Source organism: Eucyclogobius newberryi, unplaced genomic scaffold, assembly GCF_026437365.1.
Source record: "Eucyclogobius newberryi isolate DKJ021-1_F unplaced genomic scaffold, fEucNew1.0.hap1 SCAF_7, whole genome shotgun sequence".
NCBI lineage: Eukaryota > Metazoa > Chordata > Actinopteri > Gobiiformes > Gobiidae > Eucyclogobius > Eucyclogobius newberryi.
In genome coordinates this window covers 3,138,511-3,166,271 of record NW_027316389.1, presented here as the reverse complement: position 1 = coordinate 3,166,271, position 27,761 = coordinate 3,138,511, and the positions used below count along the sequence as shown (strand labels likewise).

General features: G+C 46.3%; 1 protein-coding gene across 1 annotated transcript in view; it reads left to right on the top strand.

Annotated features, from left to right (window-relative positions):
• The first annotated feature begins 957 nt into the window (after positions 1 to 957).
• Positions 958 to 27,761, top strand: part of rbl2 (retinoblastoma-like 2 (p130)) — a 49,148-nt gene continuing 22,344 nt past the window's right edge. The window contains exons 1-14 of the mRNA XM_072434885.1: positions 958 to 1,190; positions 2,770 to 2,900; positions 3,311 to 3,511; positions 3,613 to 3,677; positions 5,666 to 5,794; positions 6,653 to 6,813; positions 8,155 to 8,219; positions 8,614 to 8,782; positions 9,244 to 9,407; positions 11,474 to 11,706; positions 12,951 to 13,054; positions 15,224 to 15,361; positions 15,503 to 15,667; positions 25,511 to 25,619. Of these exons, the coding sequence (XP_072290986.1) occupies positions 1,062 to 1,190; positions 2,770 to 2,900; positions 3,311 to 3,511; positions 3,613 to 3,677; positions 5,666 to 5,794; positions 6,653 to 6,813; positions 8,155 to 8,219; positions 8,614 to 8,782; positions 9,244 to 9,407; positions 11,474 to 11,706; positions 12,951 to 13,054; positions 15,224 to 15,361; positions 15,503 to 15,667; positions 25,511 to 25,619 (1,963 nt within the window). The 5' untranslated portion in view covers positions 958 to 1,061. The remainder of the gene's footprint in view (positions 1,191 to 2,769; positions 2,901 to 3,310; positions 3,512 to 3,612; positions 3,678 to 5,665; positions 5,795 to 6,652; positions 6,814 to 8,154; positions 8,220 to 8,613; positions 8,783 to 9,243; positions 9,408 to 11,473; positions 11,707 to 12,950; positions 13,055 to 15,223; positions 15,362 to 15,502; positions 15,668 to 25,510; positions 25,620 to 27,761) is intronic.

Sequence of the window (27,761 nt, the reverse complement as noted above, 5' to 3'; positions counted from 1 at the left end):
TTTAACACAAATGTGCAGGACAAAAGCTTCAGTTTCACCTGCTTTAAGTCCAGAGTTAGATCTGAAAGCAGCGCTCTGATTGGCCGTGCTGTGGTGGTCCGCCCCAGTTTCACCTCATAATGAAAAATGCATTTCTGAAACAAAACTATGGATAATAACAATGTCCCGAGTGTTTGTGGAGGAAACACGTGCGGATCAGGCTCACGGTTTAAGAAGGTTTACACACAATCAACTGGGATTAAACTCAGAATGTCACAAAAGATGAAAAATCAAGGTTGTTTTTGTGTTGTTGTTGTTGTTGTTGTTGTTGTTGTTTGTGTTTTTTACAAGACAAAAATGAGCACACAATCATGTCATTCATTTTATCTACATTGAAATCATTACCTGCTTATGTTTTGTTGTAAAATCATGAGTATTTTTGGATCTTATGTCGATGAATCATTGACAATATACTTTATTTATACTTCATCTCGTCTCCAGAATGATTATTTTATTCATTGTATCTACAGATATGTTGAAATTGTTATCACAAATTAAACCTTTGTGAGCTTAAAGTTGTTGCTTGTGTTTTGTTGTAAAATCATTAGTATTTTTGGATCTTTTGTGGATTAATCATTGACAATTATACTTTATACTTCATTTCGTCTCCACAATTATGTTTTAATTTTTTTTTAGCTCTTTAATATAATCTACAACGTGCTTTAATCGCGCTAAATATTAGTTATAATGACATATTTTTTAATTATATCTTTATTATGACGAAAACACGTTGACCTCGGCGCCCCGCCCCCTCCGTAACGCCCAGCTACGATACGCCCGTTTCCTATTCTCCACGCCCACTACGCACTCAAATGACGTCACTCTACGCACGCGCGGCGCCGCTTACGCCGGGAACCGTGCGTAGCCGTCAGCACGTCGACGCAGGGCATTTAAATGGCTCCGCCGCTCGGGACCGTGAACCATACGACGCGGTAACAACACTTTTCCACGGCGGGTTTTGTCCGCGGCGCGTGAGCAGCGGGGCGTCTTCCGGGATCCGCGCGCGGGGCTCCGGTCCAAACATGAGCGACGAGGACGAGAGCGCGAGAGCCGGGTTCGAGGATCTGTGTCGCGCCGTGAACATGGACGAGGAGGCGAGCGCCGAGGCGTGGAGGAACTACCGCAGCACCAGCAGGAACTACACCCTGGAGGTAAGAACTACACCCTGGAACTTCACCATGGAGATAAGAACTTCACCCAGGAGGTACGAACTTCACCCTGGAGGTAAGAACTACACCCTGGAGGTAAGAACTACACCCTTGTGTTGTATGTTGTGTTGTATAAAGTGTATGTTGTGTTGTATGTTGTGTTGTATGTTGTGTTGTATGTTGTGTTGTATAAAGTGTATGTTGTGTTGTATGTTGTGTTGTATAAAGTGTATGTTGTGTTGTATGTTGTGTTGTATGTTGTGTTGTATAAAGTGTATGTTGTGTTGTATGTTGTGTTGTATGTTGTGTTGCATAAAGTGTTGTATAAAGTGTTGTATAAAGTGTATGTTGTGTTGTATGTTGTGTATGTTGTGTTGTATGTTGTGTTGTATGTTGTGTTGTATAAAGTGTATGTTGTGTTGTATGTTGTGTTGTATGTTGTGTTGTATGTTGTGTTGTATGTTGTGTTGTATGTTGTGTTGTATAAAGTGTATGTTGTGTTGTATGTTGTGTTGTATGTTGTGTTGTATGTTGTGTTGTATAAAGTGTATGTTGTGTTGTATGTTGTGTTGTATGTTGTGTTGTATAAAGTGTTGTATGTTGTGTTGTATGTTGTGTTGTATAAAGTGTTGTATGTTGTGTTGTATAAAGTGTATGTTGTGTTGTATGTTGTGTTGTATGTTGTGTTGTATAAAGTGTATGTTGTGTTGTATGTTGTGTTGTATGTTGTGTTGTATGTTGTGTTGTATAAAGTGTATGTTGTGTTGTATGTTGTGTTGTATAAAGTGTATGTTGTGTTGTATGTTGTGTTGTATGTTGTGTTGTATAAAGTGTATGTTGTGTTGTATGTTGTGTTGTATGTTGTGTTGCATAAAGTGTTGTATAAAGTGTTGTATAAAGTGTATGTTGTGTTGTATGTTGTGTATGTTGTGTTGTATGTTGTGTTGTATGTTGTGTTGTATAAAGTGTATGTTGTGTTGTATGTTGTGTTGTATGTTGTGTTGTATGTTGTGTTGTATGTTGTGTTGTATGTTGTGTTGTATGTTGTGTTGTATAAAGTGTATGTTGTGTTGTATGTTGTGTTGTATGTTGTGTTGTATGTTGTGTTGTATAAAGTGTATGTTGTGTTGTATGTTGTGTTGTATGTTGTGTTGTATAAAGTGTTGTATGTTGTGTTGTATGTTGTGTTGTATAAAGTGTTGTATGTTGTGTTGTATAAAGTGTATGTTGTGTTGTATGTTGTGTTGTATGTTGTGTTGTATAAAGTGTATGTTGTGTTGTATGTTGTGTTGTATGTTGTGTTGTATAAAGTGTATGTTGTGTTGTGTTGTATGTTGTGTTGTATGTTGTGTTGTATGTTGTGTTGTATGTTGTGTTGTATAAAGTGTTGTATGTTGTGTTGTATGTTGTGTTGTATAAAGTGTTGTATGTTGTGTTGTATAAAGTGTATGTTGTGTTGTATGTTGTGTTGTATGTTGTGTTGTATAAAGTGTATGTTGTGTTGTATGTTGTGTTGTATGTTGTGTTGTATAAAGTGTATGTTGTGTTGTGTTGTATAAAATGTTGTGTGTTGTGTTTCCAGGGAGACGAGCGTCACTGGCTGGTCTGTGCTCTGTACGTGGCGTGTCGCTCTTCTGTTCCCACTGTGGGCAAAGGAACTTCTGAAGGGAACTACGTCTCTTTGACCCGGATCCTGCGCAGCGCCCCCATGAGGTCAACACCAGCACTGCACGACAACACGTCCACTGTAAACTCACACATGAGGCCATTTTTATCCTTCATTTGAGATCATTTAACCTCAACGAACACATAAACACTCAATGTGTCATTCCCGCTGCTGCCAGTAGATGGAGCGCTCGAGTCAGTTCCTCGCGCTGGTTAAGCTGGAGACATCGGACGTCATTTGTTTCGTTTAAAACTTTTTTTTTTAGTTCTAAAACATGAGATCGCAAACTGAAGGTTCTCAAGAGCTTGTTTAAAGGCTGAGAACACAAATAAAGCATAATATTTGTCCTTTTATGTAACACAAATTGTGCTCAAAGTTCTAAAGAAAATGTGTAATATTTGTAATAAATGATTTGTTGTTGTTGTTTTGATCTGGTTTGTGCTTTGGTCCTGTTCAGCCTCGTCGAGTTCTTCAACAAGATGAAGAAGTGGCAGGACATGTTGCACCTGCCCGAGGACTTCTGCCACGGCACCGAGAAACTGGAGAGGAACTTCACCGTGTCGGCCGTCATCTTCAGGAAGTACGTGCCCATTTTCAAAGCCATTTTCAAGGCTCCGACCGAAGAACCGGCCAGAGTTCACCGCAGCCGGAAGCAGAGGTGAGACCGGCCACGCCTTTATTTACCTTTTCAGCAGCAGCAGCGAGACAAACATCGGAGAAATGTATAAAAGAATCAGACTAAATGTGTTTGTTCTGCAGACGACACCCGTGCACCGTGCCAGAGCTCTTCCACTTCTGCTGGGTGCTGTTTGTCCACGCCAAAGGTGAGAACCCGGAACCTAAGGTGAGGGACTCGGAACCTGAAGTGAGGGACTCGGAACCTAATGTGAGGGACTCTGAACCTGAAGTGAGGGACTCTGAACCTGAAGTGAGGGACTCTGAACCTGAAGTGAGGGACTCTGAACCTAAGGTGAGGGACTCTGAACCTAAGGTGAGGGACTCTGAACCTAAGGTGAGGGACTCTGAACCTAAGGTGAGGGACTCTGAACCTGAAGTGAGGGACTCTGAACCTGAAGTGAGGGACTCTGAACCTAAGGTGAGGGACTCTGAACCTAAGGTGAGGGACTCTGAACCTAAGGTGAGGGACTCTGAACCTAAGGTGAGGGACTCTGAACCTGAAGTGAGGGACTCTGAACCTGAAGTGAGGGACTCTGAACCTGAAGTGAGGGACTCTGAACCTGAAGTGAGGGACTCGGAACCTGAAGTGAGGGACTCGGAACCTGAAGTGAGGGACTCTGAACCTAAGGTGAGGGAAATATGTCGGTGTAATCCCTCATTCGTCCAGGCGTGTTCCATAGTAGAAAAAGCTTCAGTTGTAGTCATCTGGACTCAGTTTGAAAAAGTAGACGTTTCGACTCTCATCCAAGAGTCATTGTCAATAACAGAATTTAGGTCGAGAACACGGATATTAATACTGTTCTGTGGTAAGACCCGCCCATTGGGAGGAGCCTTCCTGAAGTAGAAAGAGTTGTTTGTTTCAACAGAAACTCCCCCCTTCTATCTACCGAGCCTATTCAGAATCTTAATGGGCTGTTAAAACCTCTTTGTCTTAGTGAGACCCTGGCTCAACCACCCTGAGTACCTGATTAGCATCTGAATGTCCTTTACCTTTCCAGGGGTTCAGTAACCCATTATAAATAACAGGAAGATTTCTACTTCAGGAAGGCTCCTCCCAATGGGCGGGTCTTACCACAGAACAGTATAAATATCGGAGTTCTCGACCTAAATTCTGTTATTGACAATGACTCTTGGATGAGAGTCGAAACGTCTACTTTTTCTAACTGAGTCCAGATGACTACAACTGAAGCTTTTTCTACTAATGTGAGGGACTCTGAACCTAAGGTGAGGGACTCTGAACCTAAGGTGAGAACTCGGAACTAAAGGTGAGATGCAGTTGAGCTCTGACCAGAAGTACTCGATAAAAATGTGTTTTAAAGGTACAGCTGTAGTAACTCATGTTCTTCTCGGTTCTGCAGCTGTAGTAACTCATGTTCTTCTCGGTTCTGCAGCTGTAGTAACTCATGTTCTTCTCGGTTCTGCAGCTGTAGTAACTCATGTTCTTCTCGGTTCTGCAGCTGTAGTAACTCATGTTCTTCTCGGTTCTGCAGCTGTAGTAACTCATGTTCTTCACGGTTCTGCAGCTGTAGTAACTCATGTTCTTCTCGGTTCTGCAGCTGTAGTAACTCATGTTCTTCTCTTTTCTGCAGCTGTAGTAACTCATGTTCTGCAGCTGTAGTAACTCATGTTCTTCTCGGTTCTGCAGCTGTAGTAACTCATGTTCTTCTCTTTTCTGCAGCTGTAGTAACTCATGTTCTTCTCGGTTCTGCAGCTGTAGTAACTCATGTTCACAGTTCTGCAGCTGTAGTAACTCATGTTCTTCTCGGTTCTGCAGCTGTAGTAACTCATGTTCTTCTCGGTTCTGCAGCTGTAGTAACTCATGTTCTTCTCGGTTCTGCAGCTGTAGTAACTCATGTTCACAGTTCTGCAGCTGTAGTAACTCATGTTCTTCTCGGTTCTGCAGCTGTAGTAACTCATGTTCTTCTCGGTTCTGCAGCTGTAGTAACTCATGTTCTTCTCGGTTCTGCAGCTGTAGTAACTCATGTTCTTCTCGGTTCTGCAGCTGTAGTAACTCATGTTCTTCTCGGTTCTGCAGCTGTAGTAACTCATGTTCTTCTCGGTTCTGCAGCTGTAGTAACTCATGTTCTTCTCGGTTCTGCAGCTGTAGTAACTCATGTTCTTCTCGGTTCTGCAGGGAACTTCCCGATGATCAGCGACGACCTGGTGAACTCGTACCACCTGCTGCTGTGCTCCGTGGACCTGGTGTTCTCCTGCGCTCTGCTCGCCTCCTGCAGGAAGGAGCTGCTCAACCCCAGCTTCACAGGTCCAACATCTCCTCACACTTTACCTTCAAAACAAGAGTCACACACACACAGCCGTCTTCACGCACGTTGTAGAACTAAACGTGTTCTGTTAGACGCGTTCCATATGCTGCTCGAACATCTCCAGAGCACCACAGTTCCTCTCCACAGCTTGAGGAAGTCCGGTCTTAAATCACTCCAGTGACTGTACCTCCTGCTCCAGGGCTCCGGCGGTTGATCGTGTCCGTTGTGTATAAATCTAGAGGTGGCTTCCTGCTGCTGACATCGTGCTGGAGAAACGGTCTGACCTCCGACGTGAACTTACGAACCCACACGTGTATCTACAACGTACGACAAACAGAAAAGCCTCCATTCATCTCCATTCATGTTGCACCTCCTGCTCAATCCGTGGCACTTCCTGTCTTCTTCCAAATATGGGCATTGTTTGTGCTGAAACGTTCAATATGTTGGTCAAACACAGATTATAACACGCAGATAATATGTTTTTGATAGCTTTTGATGGCCCAAGCCTGAAGATGAGTCTCACTAAGTTTCAGGTTAATCAGGCTAACGCCTCAGGAGAAGTTTGTAAAAGTGTAAAGTGTAAACGTGACTGAAAGTAAAGGGCCAGGGTTTCTCAGGCGAGTTGTTTTCAGCTGGTTTTCCTCCCAGACAGCAGGGGGCGACGATGGCTCAGCTCAGACAATCCAAACCTGATCTTCTCCTCTTCTCTGGTTCCTCCTCAGCTTAATCCAAACCTGATCTTCTCCTCTTCTCTGGTTCCTCCTCAGCTTAATCCAAACCTGATCTTCTCCTCTTCTCTGGTTCCTCCTCAGCTTAATTCAAACCTGATCTTCTACTCTTCTCTGGTTCCTCCTCAGGTCTCCCGCAGGACTTCGGCTCTAAAGACTTCCGTCCTCCCACGGCGCCGCTCTGTTTCCTGCAGCCTCTGTGTGAACTTCACGATGGCCTGGTCCTGGAGGCCAAAGGTGTCAAAGAGCACTTCTGGAAACCCTTCATCAAGAAACTCTTCCACAAAAGGGTATTTCCCCGATTTTTCACCATTTAAAACACAAAGCATGAAAACGCAGACAAGACAAAGTCAGGGGATCATAAAAAAAGTAAGGGATCATCTCAAAATGGGTTGAAACTGAAAAGACCTAATATTTTTCGTCTTGGGGGGGGGGTTGAACCTACATTTCGTCTTTTTGTTACTTTGAAGCTTCAATACATCGTCGTGGCAGTCATTGTTTTGAAATGCTAAAAAACTCTCACAGCAACGAGCATTAGGCCAACATTAGGGAGCGAGTGCGTGTGCGGCGCACGGCGAGCGCTCACGGCGAGCGCTGCGATCACGGCGACAACACAGCTTGAGCGCTGCGCTCACGGCGCATACGGCGGGTGCGTACAGGGGAGCATGGCGCGCCGTGGCCAGGGCGGGGAGCGGGGCGGGCGTCGCCGTCACCAACACGGCTGGTGCAGAAGAGTTGGAAAAGCTTTTTTGCGGCAAGACGCGGCGCAAATGACCAAGAGATTTGGCTCTAGTAACGTCCTACGCACTGACCGGAAGAAGGACCAACACAAACCCGCATGAGGTTTCGGCCAATCACAGAAGCGCGAAAGCGCGTGTTCTGCTTCTGTCATTCTGACATGTCTAAGGTCTAAACGCACGCGATTGGCAATTACAGGTTTTGACAAGAAACATTAGTTTCTCACTCTCTCATCCTCTTGAGACTATCTCAATGTGGTCATCTCACAGTTTGGGTTGAATGGGATGTGCCGTAGGGCCCCTAGGGCCTGTGGACCATGTGGATTGAGTAAACAAACATGCGCGACAGGTGACATTATTTGGAGAGTTCATAACTTCTAAATATAAACTTACCAAAGTATGTTCAGGGATGTTCACTAGAGGTGAGCAGGTCTATCAACCTACTATCGTTTTATCAACGTGTAACATTTTATGTGAAGCCAGAGACGAAAAAAATTAAGTCTTTTCAGCTTCAACCCATTTTGAGATGATCCCTAAGGAAGGTGAGGCCTCCAAAGAAAAGACACACAATCCAAATAAAAGTGCAATTTAGTCCAACGTCGGTCAGATTTGTCCTTGAATCATGGGTTTGATCTAACATGCGTGACGTGTTCAAAACAGTCAGGCGTTCCGCTCCCCTTCAATCCAATAGTGACAAAACATTGGTTGGAAAGCTTATTTTTTTTCACAAAACATTGATAATATTCTCTTCATGCCACACAAAAGAGCACAAAAAGCATTCACATGATCCTTGCTCCGTGTCAGGCTGTTTGTTGTTCTGACGCGCAGTTCTAGATTCTCCTTTTAAAAGCGTTCACGTGGAATAAAGTGGTGTTTGTTTGTTTGTTTGTGCAGATTCTCCGGGGGAAAGAGGACGCGCTGAGCGGCTTTCTGGATCCTGTGAACTTTGGAGACAGTTTGTACGTTCCACTCGTTCATTAGTCAAATGTTAGAATAATCACGTTAATGCTTTCTGTGCCGTCCAATCCTGTTGATTAGTTACTTGCGGTTTGTTTGTAAACAGAAACCACATGTTTACTTGTTTGTAAACAAACATCTTGTTTATAAGCGGACACCGCTTGTTTACTTGTTTGTAAACACAGACAGTTTACTTGTTTTTGTAAACTCGGCTTGTTTGTCTGTAAGCACAGCTTGTTTACTTGTAAACACTGCTTGTTTACAAAACACAGCTTGTTTACTTGTTTGTAAACACAGCTTGTTTACTTGTTTGTAAACACAGCTTGTTGTTTGTAAACACAGCTTGTTTACTTGTAAACAGACACAGCTTGTTTACTTGTTTGTTTGTAAACACAGCTCGGGGCTGAATCGCGTGTACGAGGAGCACGTTCTGGCGTCTGGAGGTCTGGACGAGCGGATCTTCACTGGGGACGGAGCTCGAGAGGACATCGGGACCCCGGGGCCCGCTCTGTGTGAGGAGGAGGAGGAGGACAGCGCCACCTACAGGCTGCACTCCAGCCTCACTGTGAGACACCAGCACCTGCTTCTTCTTCATTATATATGATAATATCTGACATTTGTGTTGTCTGCCTGTGATTAACATTATTTACCAATAAACCATAAATATGAATATTTTAGAATAGGCATATTTACTGCTTATTCACTCTGTTGGTTAAAATGCAGTGTCCTCGACTAATAAACAAACAAATAAAAATAAACGGTAAAGAGTAAAATAAACTAGTAAAGTTCACAAATTAACATTTCACCTTTTGTAAAAATATGATTGAATATATTTAACTTTAGTATATATTTTACGTTCCTTGTGTATCATACGGCCACCTCGTATAACACTTAAATATGAAATATTCCTCAAGCTGCTGCTAGGATTTAAATACTGTGGTTCACGTGCACACGTTTGACATCATTTACTGCCATTCTGTGGAACATGAGCGACACACCCTGACGATGCGATGTGTGCCTTTCCAGGCGTCGGCCCTGAAGGTGTGCACCCCTCTCACGGGGAGGAGGTTCGTGCGGGAGAACGGCCTCTGCTCGCCCATCTCCGGCGCCCTGAAGAGCGTGGGGCGACTGCACACGCTGCTGTCCGGCACCAGGCGAGGGCCCAGCCAACGACTGTCCGGCCTGCTCCAGTAAACCACAACACAAGACACACACTGTCCCGCCTGCTCCAGTAAACCACAACACAAGACACACACTGTCCCACCTGCTCCAGTAAACCACAACACAAGACACACACTGTCCCACCTGCTCCAGTAAACCACAACACAAGACACACACTGTCCCACCTGCTCCAGTAAACCACAACACAAGACACACACTGTCCCGCCTGCTCCAGTAAACCACAACACAAGACACACACTGTCCCACCTGCTCCAGTAAACCACAACACAAGACACACACTGTCCCACCTGCTCCAGTAAACCACAACACAAGACACACACTGTCCCACCTGCTCCAGTAAACCACAACACAAGACACACACTGTCCCGCCTGCTCCAGTAAACCACAACACAAGACACACACTGTCCCGCCTGCTCCAGTAAACCACAACACAAGACACACACTGTCCCGCCTGCTCCAGTAAACCACAACACAAGACACACACTGTCCCACCTGCTCCAGTAAACCACAACACAAGACACACACTGTCCCGCCTGCTCCAGTAAACCACAACACACGACACACACTGTCCCGCCTGCTCCAGTAAACCACAACACAAGACACACACTGTCAAGCCTGCTCCAGTAAACCACAACACACGACACACACTGTCCCACCTGCTCCAGTAAACCACAACACAAGACACACACTGTCAAGCCTGCTCCAGTAAACCACAACACACGACACACACTGTCAAGCCTGCTCCAGTAAACCACAACACACGACACACACTGTCCCACCTGCTCCAGTAAACCACAACACAAGACACACACTGTCAAGCCTGCTCCAGTAAACCACAACACACGACACACACTGTCCCGCCTGCTCCAGTAAACCACAACACAAGACACACACTGTCCCACCTGCTCCAGTAAACCACAACACACGACACACACTGTCCCACCTGCTCCAGTAAACCACAACACAAGACACACACTGTCCCGCCTGCTCCAGTAAACCACAACACAAGACACACACTGTCCCACCTGCTCCAGTAAACCACAACACAAGACACACACTGTCCCACCTGCTCCAGTAAACCACAACACAAGACACACACTGTCCCGCCTGCTCCAGTAAACCACAACACAAGACACACACTGTCAAGCCTGCTCCAGTAAACCACAACACAAGACACACACTGTCCCACCTGCTCCAGTAAACCACAACACAAGACACACACTGTCAAGCCTGCTCCAGTAAACCACAACACAAGACACACACTGTCCCGCCTGCTCCAGTAAACCACAACACAAGACACACACTGTCAAGCCTGCTCCAGTAAACCACAACACAAGACACACACTGTCCCACCTGCTCCAGTAAACCACAACACAAGACACACACTGTCCCACCTGCTCCAGTAAACCACAACACAAGACACACACTGTCCCACCTGCTCCAGTAAACCACAACACAAGACACACACTGTCCCACCTGCTCCAGTAAACCACAACACAAGACACACACTGTCCCACCTGCTCCAGTAAACCACAACACAAGACACACACTGTCCCGCCTGCTCCAGTAAACCACAACACAAGACACACACTGTCCCGCCTGCTCCAGTAAACCACAACACACGACACACACTGTCCCACCTGCTCCAGTAAACCACAACACAAGACACACACTGTCCCGCCTGCTCCAGTAAACCACAACACAAGACACACACTGTCCCACCTGCTCCAGTAAACCACAACACACGACACACACTGTCCCGCCTGCTCCAGTAAACCACAACACACGACACACAATAACATTTCATCACATTTACGTGACACATAAGCTTCACTTTCTCCGTTAACCACTATTTTCAATTCAATTTACTTTTGCAACAATCAAAATGACAACAGCAGTTTCCTCGGAAAGCACAGGAAATGTCCCATCAAAATAAAAGAGCGACAGGAAGTGCAGGTTACACGAGCATTCATCGCGCTTTCTTAAATATAAATCGCACTAAAATATAAATCGCATCACGTTATATTGTTGTCCCGTCATCGAAAACATATATTTTTCCTACATTGTGTTTCAGAGCGTGTGCCAGAGACCCGACCGAGAGCATCGCCCGGCGTCTGAAGGAGATGTCCCAGACCTTCTGTCGGCACTACGAGAGCAGGACGGGGGAGAGAAGAAGAGAGGAGGAGAGAGGAGGAGAGGAGGAGAGAAGAGGAAAGGAGGAGAGCAGAGGAGAGGAGGAGAGAAGAGGAGAGGAGGAGAGCAGGCAGGAGGAGGAGAGCAGGGAGGAGGAGCAGAGCATGGGCAAAGGTAAAACAGACATATGGACCTTCTGATGTGATTTCCTTTTTCTGCTCTAAATGCCAGATATTGCTCTTCTTTTCATGTTCTGTCCTTCAGAAAGAGTCAAATCATGATAATATATATAATGCCAAGCCATAAAATGTACTAATTCTCACAAAAGAATGATATAAATGGCAGGGACACTCATACAGGAAGTGACATCACAGCAGGGACACTGTGACACTCGTACAGGAAGTGACATCACAGCAGGGACACTCGTACAGGAAGTGACATCACAGCAGGGACACTCGTACAGGAAGTGACATCACACCAGGGACACTCGTACAGGAAGTGACATCACACCAGGGACACTCGTACAGGAAGTGACATCACAGCAGGGACACTCGTACAGGAAGTGACATCACACCAGGGACACTCGTACAGGAAGTGACATCACACCAGGGATCCAACCCAGTCGCGCCAAGGGACATACGATACTTCTGTGTACTTTCAGATTTCTTGTACTATGATACTTCTCTGTGTACTTTCAGACTTCTTGTACTATGATACTTCTCTGTGTACTTTCAGACTTGTGCTATGATACTTCTCTGTGTACTTTCAGACTTGTGCTATGACACTTCTCTGTGTACGTTCAGACTTCTTGTACTATGATACTTCTCTGTGTACTTTCAGACATGTACTATGATACTTCTCTGTGTACTTTCAGACTTGTACTATGATACTTCTCTGTGTACTTTCAGACTTGTACTATGACACTTCTCTGTGTACTTTCAGACATGTACTATGATACTTCTCTGTGTACTTTCAGACTTGTACTATGACACTTCTCTGTGTACTTTCGGACTTGTACTATGATACTTCTCTGTGTACTTTCAGACATGTACTATGATACTTCTCTGTGTACTTTCAGACATGTACTATGATACTTCTCTGTGTACTTTCAGACATGTACTATGATACTTCTCTGTGTACTTTCAGACTTGTACTATGACACTTCTCTGTGTACTTTCAGACTTGTACTATGACACTTCTCTGTGTACTTTCAGACTTGTACTATGATACTTCTCTGTGTACTTTCAGACTTGTACTATGACACTTCTCTGTGTACTTTCAGACTTGTACTATGACACTTCTCTGTGTACTTTCGGACTTGTACTATGATACTTCTCTGTGTACTTTCAGACATGTACTATGATACTTCTCTGTGTACTTTCAGACATGTACTATGATACTTCTCTGTGTACTTTCAGACTTGGTGTTGAAGTACTTTGGCCTGGCTGAGACGTTGTATTACCGGATGCTGGAGTCCATCATCGACAGAGAGAAGGAGATTGTGGGCGGGGCCGATCTGTCGGTGAGTCCGGTCCGGCCCTCGACTTGTGGTGTGTGTTCCAGAGCGTTTGTGGTGTGTGTTCCAGAGCGTGTGTGGTGTGTGTTCCTGAGCGTGTGTGGTGTGTGTTCCTGAGCGTTTGGTGTGTGTTCCTGAGCGTTTGGTGTGTGTTCCTGAGCGTTTGTGGTGTGTGTTCCTGAGCGTTTGTGGTGTGTGTTCCTGAGCGTTTGTGGTGTGTGTTCCTGAGCGTTTGTGGTGTGTGTTCCTGAGCGTTTGTGGTGTGTGTTCCTGAGCGTTTGTGGTGTGTGTTCCTGAGCGTTTGTGGTGTGTGTTCCTGAGCGTTTGTGGTGTGTGTTCCTGAGCGTGTGTGGTGTGTGTTCCTGAGCGTGTGTGGTGTGTGTTCCTGAGCGTGTGTGGTGTGTGTTCCTGAGCGTTTGTGGTGTGTGTTCCTGAGCGTGTGTGGTGTGTGTTCCTGAGCGTGTGTGGTGTGTGTTCCTGAGCGTGTGTGGTGTGTGTTCCTGAGCGTGTGTGGTGTGTGTTCCTGAGCGTGTTTGGTGTGTGTTCCTGAGCGTGTGTGGTGTGTGTTCCTGAGCGTTTGTGGTGTGTGTTCCAGAGCGTTTGTGGTGTGTGTTCCAGAGCGTTTGTGGTGTGTGTTCCAGAGCGTTTGTGGTGTGTGTTCCAGAGCGTTTGTGGTGTGTGTTCCTGAGCGTGTGAGGTGTGTGTTCCAGAGCGTTTGTGGTGTGTGTTCCAGAGTGTGTTTGGTGTGTGTTCCTGAGCGTTTGTGGTGTGTGTTCCTGAGCGTTTGTGGTGTGTGTTCCAGAGCGTTTGTGGTGTGTGTTCCAGAGCGTTTGTGGTGTGTGTTCCAGAGCGTTTGTGGTGTGTTTTCCAGAGCGTTTGTGGTGTGTGTTCCTGAGCGTTTGTGGTGTGTGTTCCTGAGCGTGTGTGGTGTGTGTTCCTGAGCGTTTGTGGTGTGTGTTCCAGAGCGTTTGTGGTGTGTGTTCCTGAGCGTGTGAGGTGTGTGTTCCAGAGCGTTTGTGGTGTGTGTTCCAGAGTGTGTTTGGTGTGTGTTCCTGAGCGTTTGTGGTGTGTGTTCCTGAGCGTTTGTGGTGTGTGTTCCAGAGCGTTTGTGGTGTGTGTTCCAGAGCGTTTGTGGTGTGTGTTCCAGAGCGTTTGTGGTGTGTTTTCCAGAGCGTTTGTGGTGTGTGTTCCTGAGCGTTTGTGGTGTGTGTTCCTGAGCGTGTGTGGTGTGTGTTCCTGAGCGTTTGTGGTGTGTGTTCCAGAGCGTTTGTGGTGTGTGTTCCTGAGCGTGTGTGGTGTGTGTTCCTGAGCGTGTGTGGTGTGTGTTCCTGAGCGTTTGGTGTGTGTTCCTGAGCGTTTGGTGTGTGTTCCTGAGCGTTTGTGGTGTATGTTCCAGAGCGTTTGTAATGTGTGTTCCTGAGCGTGTGTGGTGTGTGTTCCTGAGCGTGTGTGGTGTGTGTTCCTGAGCGTTTGGTGTGTGTTCCTGAGCGTTTGGTGTGTGTTCCTGAGCGTTTGTGGTGTGTGTTCCTGAGCGTGTGTGGTGTGTGTTCCTGAGCGTTTGGTGTGTGTTCCTGAGCGTTTGGTGTGTGTTCCTGAGCGTTTGTGGTGTGTGTTCCAGAGCGTTTGTGGTGTGTGTTCCTGAGCGTTTGTGGTGTGTGTTCCTGAGCGTTTGGTGTGTGTTCCTGAGCGTTTGGTGTGTGTTCCTGAGCGTTTGTGGTGTGTGTTCCAGAGCGTTTGTGGTGTGTGTTCCTGAGCGTGTGTGGTGTGTGTTCCTGAGCGTTTGGTGTGTGTTCCTGAGCGTTTGGTGTGTGTTCCTGAGCGTTTGTGGTGTGTGTTCCAGAGCGTTTGTGGTGTGTGTTCCTGAGCGTTTGTGGTGTGTGTTCCTGAGCGTGTGTGGCGTGTGTTCCTGAGCGTTTGTGGTGTGTGTTCCTGAGCGTTTGGTGTGTGTTCCTGAGCGTTTGTGGTGTGTGTTCCAGAGCGTTTGTGGTGTGTGTTCCTGAGCGTTTGTGGTGTGTGTTCCTGAGCGTGTGTGGCGTGTGTTCCTGAGCGTTTGGTGTGTGTTCCTGAGCATTTGGTGTGTGTTCCTGAGCGTTTGTGGTGTGTGTTCCTGAGCGTTTGTGGTGTGTGTTCCTGAGCGTTTGTGGTGTGTTACTGAGCGTTTGGTGTGTTTTCCAGAGCGTCTTCGAGAAGGACCTGTTCCAGCGCTCTCTGGTGGCGTGTTGTGTGGAGATCGTGCTCTTCTCATACCGACCTCCAGGGAACTTCCCCAAAGTCATGGACATCTTCAGCCTCGCGCCGTTCCACTTCTACAAGGTGCAGAGTGTTCTCCCTGTTCTCTTGCTGTCAAGTGTCACGTGTCACGTGTCACGTGTCACGTGTCAGGAGGAGGAGGAGGGGAGGAGGAAGAGGGGAGCAGGAGTCGTGGACAGTTGACTTGATCTTTGTCCTGCTCAGGTGATCGAGGTCCTTGTCCGCACTGAGCAGAGTCTGTTTCGGGAGGTGGTCAAACACTTGAACCAGATCGAGGAGCAGGTCCTGGACAGTCTGGCCTGGACCCAAGAGTCTCCGCTGTGGGACAGTCTGAGGGCCGAGAAGGACCACGTGCCCGCCTGCAGAGAGGTACGTCCTGTGCCCTCCTGCAGAGAGGTACGACCTGTGACCTCCTGCAGAGAGGTACGACCTGTGACCTCCTGCAGAGCCTGCAGAGAGGTACGACCTGTGACCTCCTGCAGAGAGGTACGACCTGTGACCTCCTGCAGAGAGGTACGACCTGTGACCTCCTGCAGAGCCTGCAGAGAGGTACGACCTGTGACCTCCTGCAGAGAGGTACGACCTGTGACCTCCTGCAGAGAGGTACGACCTGTGACCTCCTGCAGAGCCTGCAGAGAGGTACGACCTGTGCCCTCCTGCAGAGAGGTACGACCTGTGCCCTCTGTTGCGGAAACTATTCTATAACAAATGACAGAGAAAATGAGGCAAAATATAACCAAGTTGTCTTGTTCAAAAGTGGTTCTTTATTTTAGCCGTGCACAGCCAAAAAAGCTCTCCCTGACATCTGCCGTTCTGTCCCTCCCTGATCTGCCCAGATCAAACATTGAGTTCAGCTTATTAAGGCACAACAGGTGCCACGTATGCACAAAACCAGTCTAAACATATTGCAGAGACACACGCTCAATGTTCTACCGCATGCGAGACATCCTTGGATCCGCAGCTGTCAGTCTGTTTACCCAGGGACGTCTGCATACAGAGTCATAATAAGTGTGACCCAGATGTTAAACATATGCTGACCTAAGTTCTGTGGCATCAGGCAAAGACATTACATTTTTACACCACAATTCCCCCCTTATGATTAGAATCAAACCCCTGGTTTATTATTAATCATTAGCAAAAAAATGTCAACAATGTATCAATCAATATAAGTAAATCAACAACCTGAAAATCAAAAGAATGTTAAGCACGTCATCAAAATTCAGCAGAAGCAAAACTGTCAAAGGAGAAACACTTAACACATGTTCAGAGTATAAACCTTTTGTCCTGGGACTTTAAACCAGTGTCTCAATCCTCACATTACCACAAAATGATCACATGTATTTAAAATGCAAACAATGATTAGTTCATCTCCGGTGATTAGGTTAAGTATATGATTAAGAATAGATAAAAAAAATAAAACCAAGTGGTTCTAATCTATTTTTTTTTTTTTTGTGTTATATCTGAAACTAATCTACAAGACTCCTCTGCAGATGGAGTCATCATCTGAGTCACTCACATAATCAGGATCACCAGGTGGAGTGATTGTGTCAGGTCCTGTCATTTGAATGGACACAAATTGGGCAGAAACCGTCTTACTAATCATCCTGTGTAAGCATGGGATCACATCCTGTGTAAGCATGGGATCACACAGGAGAATAGGATTAAGATCACTACCATAATTATAGCAAAATTGATAAGTCTGTCATGCCAGGAGGACAGAGACCAGTCGAACACCGACGAAGAGTGAGTGTGGGACAGAGTCTCTGACTCCATGAGATCACGGAGCTTAGTCAAATTTGCGAGTCCCTGTTGGATTGCTCCTCCATCCTCATCGTTAGAGGGAATGTATGTACAACAAGCTTGGCGTAGTAAAATGCAGACTCCACCCTTTGAGGCTGTTATCAGATCGAGGACGATGCGATTCTGAAGTGCCACTGCGCGAAGTGCATGCAGCTCTTCTCTCTGTAATTCAATAGTAGCCAGTGTTGTGTTGATAAAGGAAGTAAATCTATAGCTAAGAGTCTCTACACGCAACATCAGTTTACCCACACCTAGATTTGGGAACAATGCCAATAATACTTTTTCCCCTGTTGTCCAAATTTTGTGGTCGTCTGGCACATCAGAACTCCAACCAGAGTCATGAGGCAGCAGATCCCTTTGTGCCCTGTGTGTGACATGTGGTGTGCTGGATATTATGTATGAATGATCTGAAGGGACCACAGCGGCACATCGGCCCACCCATCCCGCCGGAAGACATTCATACATGTAATATCCACAAAGAAACATGTAATCCTCTATTGGAATGGTCCCTAAAATGTCTGGTACAGTGAAGTATGGTGCACATGTGGTTCCAGGACTCGACTGGGATGTGTTCAGGTGTGTGCCGTCCTCTAGATAAGTGCACGGGACATATACTGTAGAACAATATATATATAAGGGATTTGTCCCACGCGTGTTGGTTGAAGTTCAGATACTAGGTCTACGGATGTAATGTTCTGTGCAAAGCAGGTGAATTTAGAGCCAGGTTTAATGTGGACTGGTCCGAAGAGTGGTCCCAATGCTAAGTTTTCAGGAGGTTTGATTCTAGGTCGAACTTTAGTCTTGCATGATATAGGAGGGGTTATCGCTCTCCACACAGACAAAACTATCTTACTCAGAAGTTTAGCATAATATAGAGACATCAGAGTGGCAGGTACTCTGTTGGCCAGGTCAGGCACAGGAAGAGGCAGCACATGTGGGGACGTGGTTGCCATGGGCATGTGTGTACACACATAGCAATCTTTACGTTTGTGGCTCTCGGCTATATATTTAGCATATCGATACCAGAAATTTAGTGTGTAGACAGTGGAATGATTGCTAGTGTATGTAAGGTGTGTCATGGCTTTAGGTGAGTCATGATTCTGCAGAGTGCGGTGTTACGGTCTAAACTTTGTTCTTTTGGACATATCAAATTAAGCAGAGCAATATGAAGTATCAACCATGTTAAAGCTGCAAACAACAACAACAACAAGGACGGGACAAGAACCATGATTCTACAGATCCAAGACCTGCCGGTGCTCCTGCCGGTGCTCCTGTCGATCTTGTTGGAGCTCTTGGGCTCCAGGTGTGGCTCAGGAGCCATGAGGAAAGTGGGAAAGTGGAGAGTGTCTGTGTAGATGTGATTACCAAACGCTGCAGAGGAAAGTGGAGCTTTAAACTGCGCTGTGGTTTGGCAGAGTGCCACGTGCTCGGAGCACCCGATCAGACCGCTCTAGTTGTGCGGGTCGAGCCTTACGACCTGCTCTGCCCCCCGCTCTCTCGCACTTGAGATCGTTGCAACTCAAAGGTCCCACGACGTCCTCAGTGGTCGGCCCGTGTGTCTGACCCACAGGTGGACAGACAGCCGCGTTGTCGTTGATCTCCACAGGTGTGCTGAAGATGGCTCTGCAGTGTGATGCGTGAATCCAGGTGCCCCGTTCTGCAACTTTCACTGCAGTGTCGGCGATGAGATGAACTTGGACCAGGATCCATTCCCCTGGTTTGAAGGACAGCTTCAGCTGCCTTTGGGAGAGCAGTTTTCACCTGCACAGAAATAGAGAACAACAGTGCATACAATTCTTTACAGGGCGCTATGCCCCGGCGTGGTACTCTGTGATCAGAGCTTTGACCACTGCGTTGCTGGAGGCGTGTTTGCATGGAAACGCCTCCACATGCCGGGACTAAGCATCGACAAATCTTTTGGGCATAAATGTTAAAATCTTTGTGAACCAATTTATCATTCCCCCCTTCGATGCAGGTCACGGCCATGTGAAATCAGCACCATCTGCCTGAAAACATATTTAGATAAGCAGACCAACCAAACTTCACCCCTTTTCCACGCCCCAGACTTCTTCCACACAGAGATTTCCTCTGTTGTGGCAAAGCTCTGCATGGCATTGAGAGAATGTGGGATGGATGCTACATGAGACACAAAACATACAGTAAAAATGGTCACAGTCCTATGGTTACTATGGTTACTATGGTTACAGATGTGTCTGGGCAGGGGACCTGAGCCCAGCACCTCTCAGTTAGTGCACACTGCAAACCCTACTCGGTTTCCGTCCTGTGTCTGCGTCCCAAGATGCAGAACAATCTAGAAAAAGAATCAAATCAGGGTTAGTGTGTGGCTCCTCCCTCGGGTCCGGTCAGTGGAAACAACAATGCGATAGAAAGATGATTTTCTGCAACTGGGTCCAGTTTAGCAGAGAAATAAGCGACAGGTCGTAGGGAGCCCCCATGGTCAAAAGGACAGACGTCCTGCAGCCGTTGTGTTCGTGGACAGTCTGAAAGGTCTAGTTGGGTCGGGTCAGAGTTGGAGGCTGTTGGAGCCTTACAGTTCTGTAAGGCCATTTTCAACTCACAGAAAGCTTTGTCTGCTTCCTCTGTCCAGGTCATTTTGTCATTAGTCCGAAGGCCTTTACTATGAATGAGTGCACTTAAAAGGAGACTCCATTACAGAATAATTTGGGATGAATTGTCGACAATATGAACACATTCCCAGGAATGACATCAATTGTTTCTTAGTTATTGGTTTTGGAATATTTTGTATTGTTGCAACACGCTTTGTGGATATACTTTTGCCATGTTTAGATATCACATGACCCATGTTTAGATATCACATGACCCATGTTTAGATATCACATGACCCATGTTTAGATATCACATGACCCATATCACATGACCCATGTTTAGATATCACATGACCCATGTTTAGATATCACATGACCCATGTTTAGATATCACATGACCCATGTTTAGATATCACATGACCCATATCACATGACCCATGTTTAGATATCACATGACCCATGTTTAGATATCACATGACCCATGTTTAGATATCACATGACCCATGTTTAGATATCACATGACCCATGTTTAGATATCACATGACCCATATCACATGACCCATGTTTAGATATCACATGACCCATGTTTAGATATCACATGACCCATGTTTAGATATCACATGACCCATGTTTAGATATCACATGACCCATGTTTAGATATCACATGACCCATGTTTAGATATCACATGACCCAAGAAGGTGACTTCCTCTTTAACGAATTGTAATTTAGAAAGGCTCGCTTTGTGGCCTTCTGCATGTAAATGTTTGAAAAAAAAACCTCCTTCAGCAGCGTTGCTCTTATCTATGTCTTTGGAAACACAACAAACAGTCTGCAAAGCTAGAGACAAACGCTTTCTCCAAGACTTTGTGGAATGTTAAAACAACGCATCAGAATCAGGAATTTCAACCCAGTCCTCCACAGAAATCTTTAACAAAATCTTGAGTTTCCCCCCAGTTAGCCATAATAGGTTTTGATAATGCTAGATACATATTTGTATTAGACAAATTTAAATTTTCGAAATAGTCTGGGAGTGGCACAGAGACGCCAGAGAAATGATCATCCCAGTAAAAGAAGTCAGTCATTAGTACATCTTCCCCACATTCACACCACAGCATCATTCAGTTCTATGTCTGTGACAAACAAGGAATGTGTTGCAGCTCTCCTACATCTCTAAAGTCAGTGTCATCAGTTTGGTTCACTTTGTTCTGAGCTAAAGAAATCAGTTCAATTGAGGAATTAGGGGTCAATTTCCAGTGAAAATTAGATTTGGGAGCTGTGAGCTCCATAAGGAAATTTGAATCATAATTTAATTATTTGATAGTCGTCACCTTTAATCCATCTGAAGTGGAGATGAGACAAAGACCCAAATGACACATGAGATCTCGTCCAAGAAGATTGACAGGACACGAGTGAGAATATAGAAATTCATGTTTGAATTTTTGACCACTGCTATCAGAGCATGTTAAAGGAGAGGTGTAGTGTTCCTTTAATGTCTCACCAGACGCCGCTAATGAATATGTGTAGCGACCACTTAACTTGGGCTTTTTTTTTAGTGCAGATTTTTTTACTACAGAACGTGTAGCTCCTGAGTCCACAAGAAAATTTATTTTTTCACCATTAACAATTAAAGAGAACTCTGGAAATTTAGAACTTGATTGAGATGTTGTGAGATAAATTTCATTAGGTTTAGCAGCTCGAGCCTCAAGATGAGAGATAGCGTGTGTGAGAAGTGTATAATGCTCGTTACCCTCCTGCAGAGACAAGTGCTCTGGGTGTGTTGTCCCGGCTGCGGTTTCTGCCACTCGCTGAGACCCCCCTTTGGCCCCGTCCAGTCAGTCCGACCCATAATTCCCTCCAGGCCGCTGTTGGTTTAGGTGCTGTGGTGGCGCTGGATATGGCTGCTGCTGTCCTTGATAAGACTGTTGCTGTGGCCCTGACCAGGCCTGTTGCTGTGGCTGTCCTGGAAATGGCCCAAAGTAGGCCCCATGCTGTGGTCCAGGAATGTGTGGTCGCAGGTTCTGATGTGGGCAGTCTCAATAGAAATGTCCAAATTTACCACACACGTAGCACGCACCTCTCTGTCCATCCCGTCTTCCACGGCCACGTCTGTGGACATAGTTTTGCTGCTGTTGTTGTCTTGGAGCGGCACCCGTGTTGGAGAAGAGCGTTAGAGTTGCATCATGTTTTTCTTTTTCTTTTGTCTTTTTATCTTTCACCTTCTCTTCTTGTATCAACTCCCATGCATGACGCGCATGGTCAGACAGTACGTGGAGTTTGGGCCGTTTGATGCCGCCCACGTATGAGCCCTTGATTGCTTTGACAATGTTCTTGTGCAGTCCTACGATCATTGCCTGATAGAGCAATACTTCATATGGACCGCCTGCTTGGTCTATCAAGTCCTTCATGCCACTTTGTTGGTCAAACACCTGGGTGAGCCTGTGTATGTATCCATCTGGGGACTTGTCTGGCATTTGTAGGCATCTGTCAATTGCTGTTAAATCATACACCAGCGGGAACTCACGGGCGATGGCAGTGGTCAGGGTTGTTATGGCAGCAGTGTATTCCACATTGTCCTCATATATGGGTTTGTCGGCATGCAGGTGATTCTGCGGGATACTTGTCTTTTAATTCGCAAAGTCACTCAATGTCATAGCAAAACCCAGAATTTTACGACTTTCCAGTCCGGAGGGACGGTACTCAGCGCAAAACTCTGTGAAATCTTTGGCAAAGGTTTTTCCATCTGTGACTGGATTGGGCAGCGATTTCGCCACAGCCATGACCTCCTCCTTTGACCAGGGCCGGTACACATAAAATTGCCCATCGGGTCCGGCCACTTCAATCATCGGACACGTTAGAAGCGGTCCTGGCGGTGCGTTGCTTCGCAGGGCCCGTGTCGCTGGTTGAAGTACGGGTGGTGCCCTCTCTGGTGTGGGGTGGGTGACGACCTCCAGCATGTCCTCCTCCTCGAGTGTGGGCATGGTGGTTCTGACTGGACAGGTGTCCAAATCCGGGTCCAGCCGCGCCGCAGAAAGGCAGGTGAGATCTGGGTAAATAGAAGGAACTGACACAGTAATATGTTCAGGTGAGAGTGTCCGTGTGTGTTGTGGTGCGGGTGTCCGTGTGTATGCAGGGGGCACATGTGTTTTTGTGCCTGCACCAGCCTGTGTGCTCTGTGCAGTGCTCTGTGCAGTGCTCTGTGCAGTGCTCTGTGCAGTGCTCTGTGCAGGGTGTGGATTGCTCTCTCTCTCACTCTCACTCTCTTTCACACTCACACCGGTCATCTGTTTGCATAATTTCTTCCTTTCCCGAGTTACGGCCTCAGTTTCCCACAGTTTGATCCATTTCTCGTGCTTCTCCATGTCTCTCACTACCTCTGTGGACACTGTTTTATTTCCCTCTAATGTCTCTTTTTTGGTTTTTTCTAATTTTGCTTTCAGATTTGCAATTTGATTAGTGCTCAGTGAACCTCCAGTTGGAAATCCAAACTTATTCGCCCACGTTGGCAGGCATTCCAGACACTCCTTCCCATATTACTTGACATTGCCAGCATGACAGGTGTCTCCGGGATGGACACTTCACTTTTAGATTGATTTCCATATCAGAGCTCTCTGCAAACTGCACACGTCTGTGCAGAGCGTATGTTTCTTTTTCGACGACTCTCTCGTCGACGCCTCCACCTGATGTGGGCGCTTTGTATCTTTACCGATGCACCTCGTCTCGTCACACCCTCCCTAGATTTAGCTTTCACTAAACTAATTGTCTCAGACAAAACTCGACCAAAGCTTTAGTGTTAAAACCAGGCTATTGGTCAGTGGGTCCAGGTGCGCCAGGACTTCCTGGGCTTTACAGAAGGCTTAGTGCCGACTGACAACCTAACCAGCGTGTGTTCTGACCCTGTCCCCAGGCACCTGCCATGCGGCTGCGTTTGGACACCAGCACAATGGGCTATTGTGTCCAGCAAAATTAGTTAAACGTTCAAATGCAATTGTGTCTAAATAGTAGTTTTAGAATTGTAAAGAATGTCTCTAAAGAAAGACCTTTCAATTTGAATAAATTTAAAGGTGCTATTTTTAGACTAAAATTTAAAGTGCAGGGTACTACCTCAAAAATAGTCCCAGACACGTCCTTTAGTGTTTAAAATGTCAAGGAAAAATGGGTACCGGACTAGTCAGAATAGTCTGTCTGTCGATTAACAGTTAACATACATAAAAAAAACCCTAGTCTACACATTTTGAAACAAGACAACTCACCACAACTTTTCTCTTTGCTCGGATCCTAGCGCCGACGCTGTCTTCCCAGGCCAATGAGACGGTCCTCTCTCCCAAATGATGAGGAATGAGGCTGAAATCTTGTTATGGTTTCAGGTGGCCAAACACCGGTCACGGCCCGCGAAGACGAGTCATCGGACGAAGGATCCCACTTCTGACACCAAATTGTTGCGGAAACTATTCTATAACAAATGACAGAGAAAATGAGGCAAAATATAACCAAGTTGTCTTGTTCAAAAGTGGTTCTTTATTTTAGCCGTGCACAGCCAAAAAAGCTCTCCCTGACATCTGCCGTTCTGTCCCTCCCTGATCTGCCCAGATCAAACATTGAGTTCAGCTTATTAAGGCACAACAGGTGCCACGTATGCACAAAACCAGTCTAAACATATTGCAGAGACACACGCTCAATGTTCTACCGCATGCGAGACATCCTTGGATCCGCAGCTGTCAGTCTGTTTACCCAGGGACGTCTGCAGACAGAGTCATAATAAGTGTGACCCAGATGTTAAACATATGCTGACCTAAGTTCTGTGGCATCAGGCAAAGACATTACATTTTTACACCACACCTCCTGCAGAGAGGTACGTCCTGTGCCCTCCTGCAGAGAGGTACGACCTGTGCCCTCCTGCAGAGAGGTACGACCTGTGACCTCCTGCAGAGCCTGCAGAGAGGTACGACCTGTGCCCTCCTGCAGAGAGGTACGACCTGTGACCTCCTGCAGAGAGGTACGACCTGTGACCTCCTGCAGAGCCTGCAGAGAGGTACGACCTGTGCCCTCCTGCAGAGAGGTACGACCTGTGACCTCCTGCAGAGAGGTACGACCTGTGACCTCCTGCAGAGCCTGCAGAGAGGTACGACCTGTGCCCTCCTGCAGAGAGGTACGTCCTGTGCCCTCCTGCAGAGAGGTACGACCTGTGACCTCCTGCAGAGCCTGCAGAGAGGTACGACCTGTGCCCTCCTGCAGAGAGGTACGTCCTGTGCCCTCCTGCAGAGAGGTATGACCTGTGCCCTCCTGCAGAGAGGTATGACCTGTGCCCTCCTGCAGAGAGGTACGTCCTGTGCCCTCCTGCAGAGAGGTACGACCTGTGACCTCCTGCAGAGCCTGCAGAGAGGTACGACCTGTGCCCTCCTGCAGAGAGGTACGACCTGTGCCCGCCTGCAGAGAGGTACGACCTGTGCCCTCCTGCAGAGAGGTACGACCTGTGCCCGCCTGCAGAGAGGTACGACCTGTGCCCGCCTGCAGAGAGGTACGACCTGTGCCCGCCTGCAGAGAGGTACGACCTGTGACCTCCTGCAGAGCCTGCAGAGAGGTACGACCTGTGCCCTCCTGCAGAGCCTGCAGAGAGGTACGACCTGTGCCCTCCTGCAGAGAGGTACGACCTGTGCCCGCCTGCAGAGAGGTACGACCTGTGCCCGCCTGCAGGGAGGTACAAAGTTAGCGTGTTCTGCCCCTTAGCTTGTTAGCTTGTTCTGTCCTTAGCGTGTTAGCTTGTTCTGTCCTTAGCGTGTTAGCTTGTTCTGTCCTTAGCGTGTTAGCTTGTTCTGTCCCTTAGCGTGTTCTTCTGGTGTGTCGTAGGTGATGCCTCCTCAGTATCTGGAGCAGAGCGATGAGAGCAGCTCTGCCACGTTCCCTCTGACGCCGGTGAACCAGGGACCAGACCTGAACGCCAACAGCACCAGCAAAGGCACGAACTACACGCCAACCGCACTCGAACTACACGCAAACTACACGCGCCACACAGGCCATACACATGCTGAAAGCAGCCAATAACTTCCACCGCACCACTTGAAACGTTGTCGTCTCCATATTTAAACCTTTATTTGGTGAAATTGTATTTAAAAACCCTCAATGTTCCACTGACACTGCAGCCGGTTTGAATGTGTTAAGTCTAAACTGGACGAAGCGGGTGGAGTTGGTTTTCCTTTACTTCAAAAAGGCTTTTGAAACCATCAGTCACACAACGCTTCGAACTGGATGAAACTGGATGAAATCATATCTAAAACACAGAACACAGTCAGAGTTCAAAATATGCTGCCATCCCATCTGGCATATAATGTTGGTGTTCCCCAGGGATCAATCCTGGGGCCTCTCTTATTCAGGCTGTACATGGATGACCTGCCGTCCGTGTGTTCTGCCTGTGATATTCAAACGTACGCAGACGACACTGTTGTCTCCGCACGCGGGGAAAACAAGGAAGAAGCGGCAAAAAAACTCTAAATGGCTTTTTAATTCTCGTCTGCTTTTAAAAACAGAATGTATGTTCTTCAGAAAACAAACCTCAAAATCACCAAATCCTGATGTATACGTTGCAGGTAAGAAGATAAATATAGTGACTCAATGTAAATATTTTGGAATTATTCTAGATTCTAATCTTGCATTTAAGAAACATGTAAAGAAAGTTACCCAAACAGTAAAGTTAAATTTAGCATTTTTTAGGTATAAGATAAGATAAGACATTCCTTTATTGTCCCACATGGGGAAATTTCATTGGTGCAACGCAGGTAGATCCAGAGGTAGATACAGAAGAACAGATCACTTAACCCTGAAAAACACTTTCAGTAGAAGATCTCCTATAAATAAATAAAAACTCCCATAGACAATAAATAAATACATAAATACCATTGCATGTGATCACGACAGTAATTGCACATGAATATATGTCATGACAGCACATAGATTGCACATGAATTTCACAGTAATTGCACATGAATTGCACATGAATTCCAACAGCAATTGCACATACGACAGAATTGCACATCAGTATTAGGTTAGGTCAGTATTGCGACGGGGTAACGTGGCGATCTCCGGGTATATTAAGCACAGTCTAAACCAAGAAGCTGCCAAACAATTTTTCAATGCAATGATAATGTCACATCTGACCCAGAGGCGGAGCCAGACATTCTAAACATCCGGGGCTTAGCCCAAAAAGAAAGGGGGGTTCATTCGGGCCAATACGATGTGGTTTTAGTGCCACAATACTGTATTTCCTGTACATACAGTAACCCTCCAAAGGCAAAGACAGAACACGGCCCTTTTGCCTTCAGAGAGAGCTCCTCCCTCCACAACACGTTGAACAGAACAGCAGAGGTGGCATTTAGTTACATTTACTTTTTGAAGAAATTGTACATCTTGGTGATTTAAAACAATGAGTGACAAAACAAACATGAAAAAACCTTTCTCCCGACAGGGCTCAAACTCGCGACCCTGTAGTTCAGAGTCTCATGCTCTATAGACTGAGCTCACCAGATCAATGTATGGCGATGACAATGACCTTCTCATATGATATGATATGATTTAGTTTAATTTTTGTAGAAAGTAAAAGTCAGTCTTTAGCAGACTACTGCCTCATGAGCGCTTTGTCCTGTAGTTTCTCTGCTTTAGCTTTGGAGATGAATAAAACCTGAGCCACTGCTACAACCACAATTAATTCATGGTTTGAACGATCATGTGCTGTTGTTGTCTCTTCTACGTTAGATAAACTTTTATTTGCAGCACATGTTCTGAATGTCTCTTTTTTCCAGTCGATCTGCTCTTATTTATGCCCTTCACTATTTGCAAAACCTCCGTTAAATGATGTAGAAAAGGCCTTTTTGTCAGCTCCATGGTCAGATCGCATGGCGTGCTGTCTGCTGTAAACACCGCCCACTTTCTATGCTCCGGCCACTTTCTACATGCAGCCAATCATACACCAGTTCAAGTAAAATAACCAATGAAACGGGTAAAGAGAACAAGCATCCAATCAGAGATGAGAAGGCAGAGGAGAGTGACCCTCCGCTCTACACAAATGACACATTTCACGTTTAAAATATTTAAATATGAAAAGAAC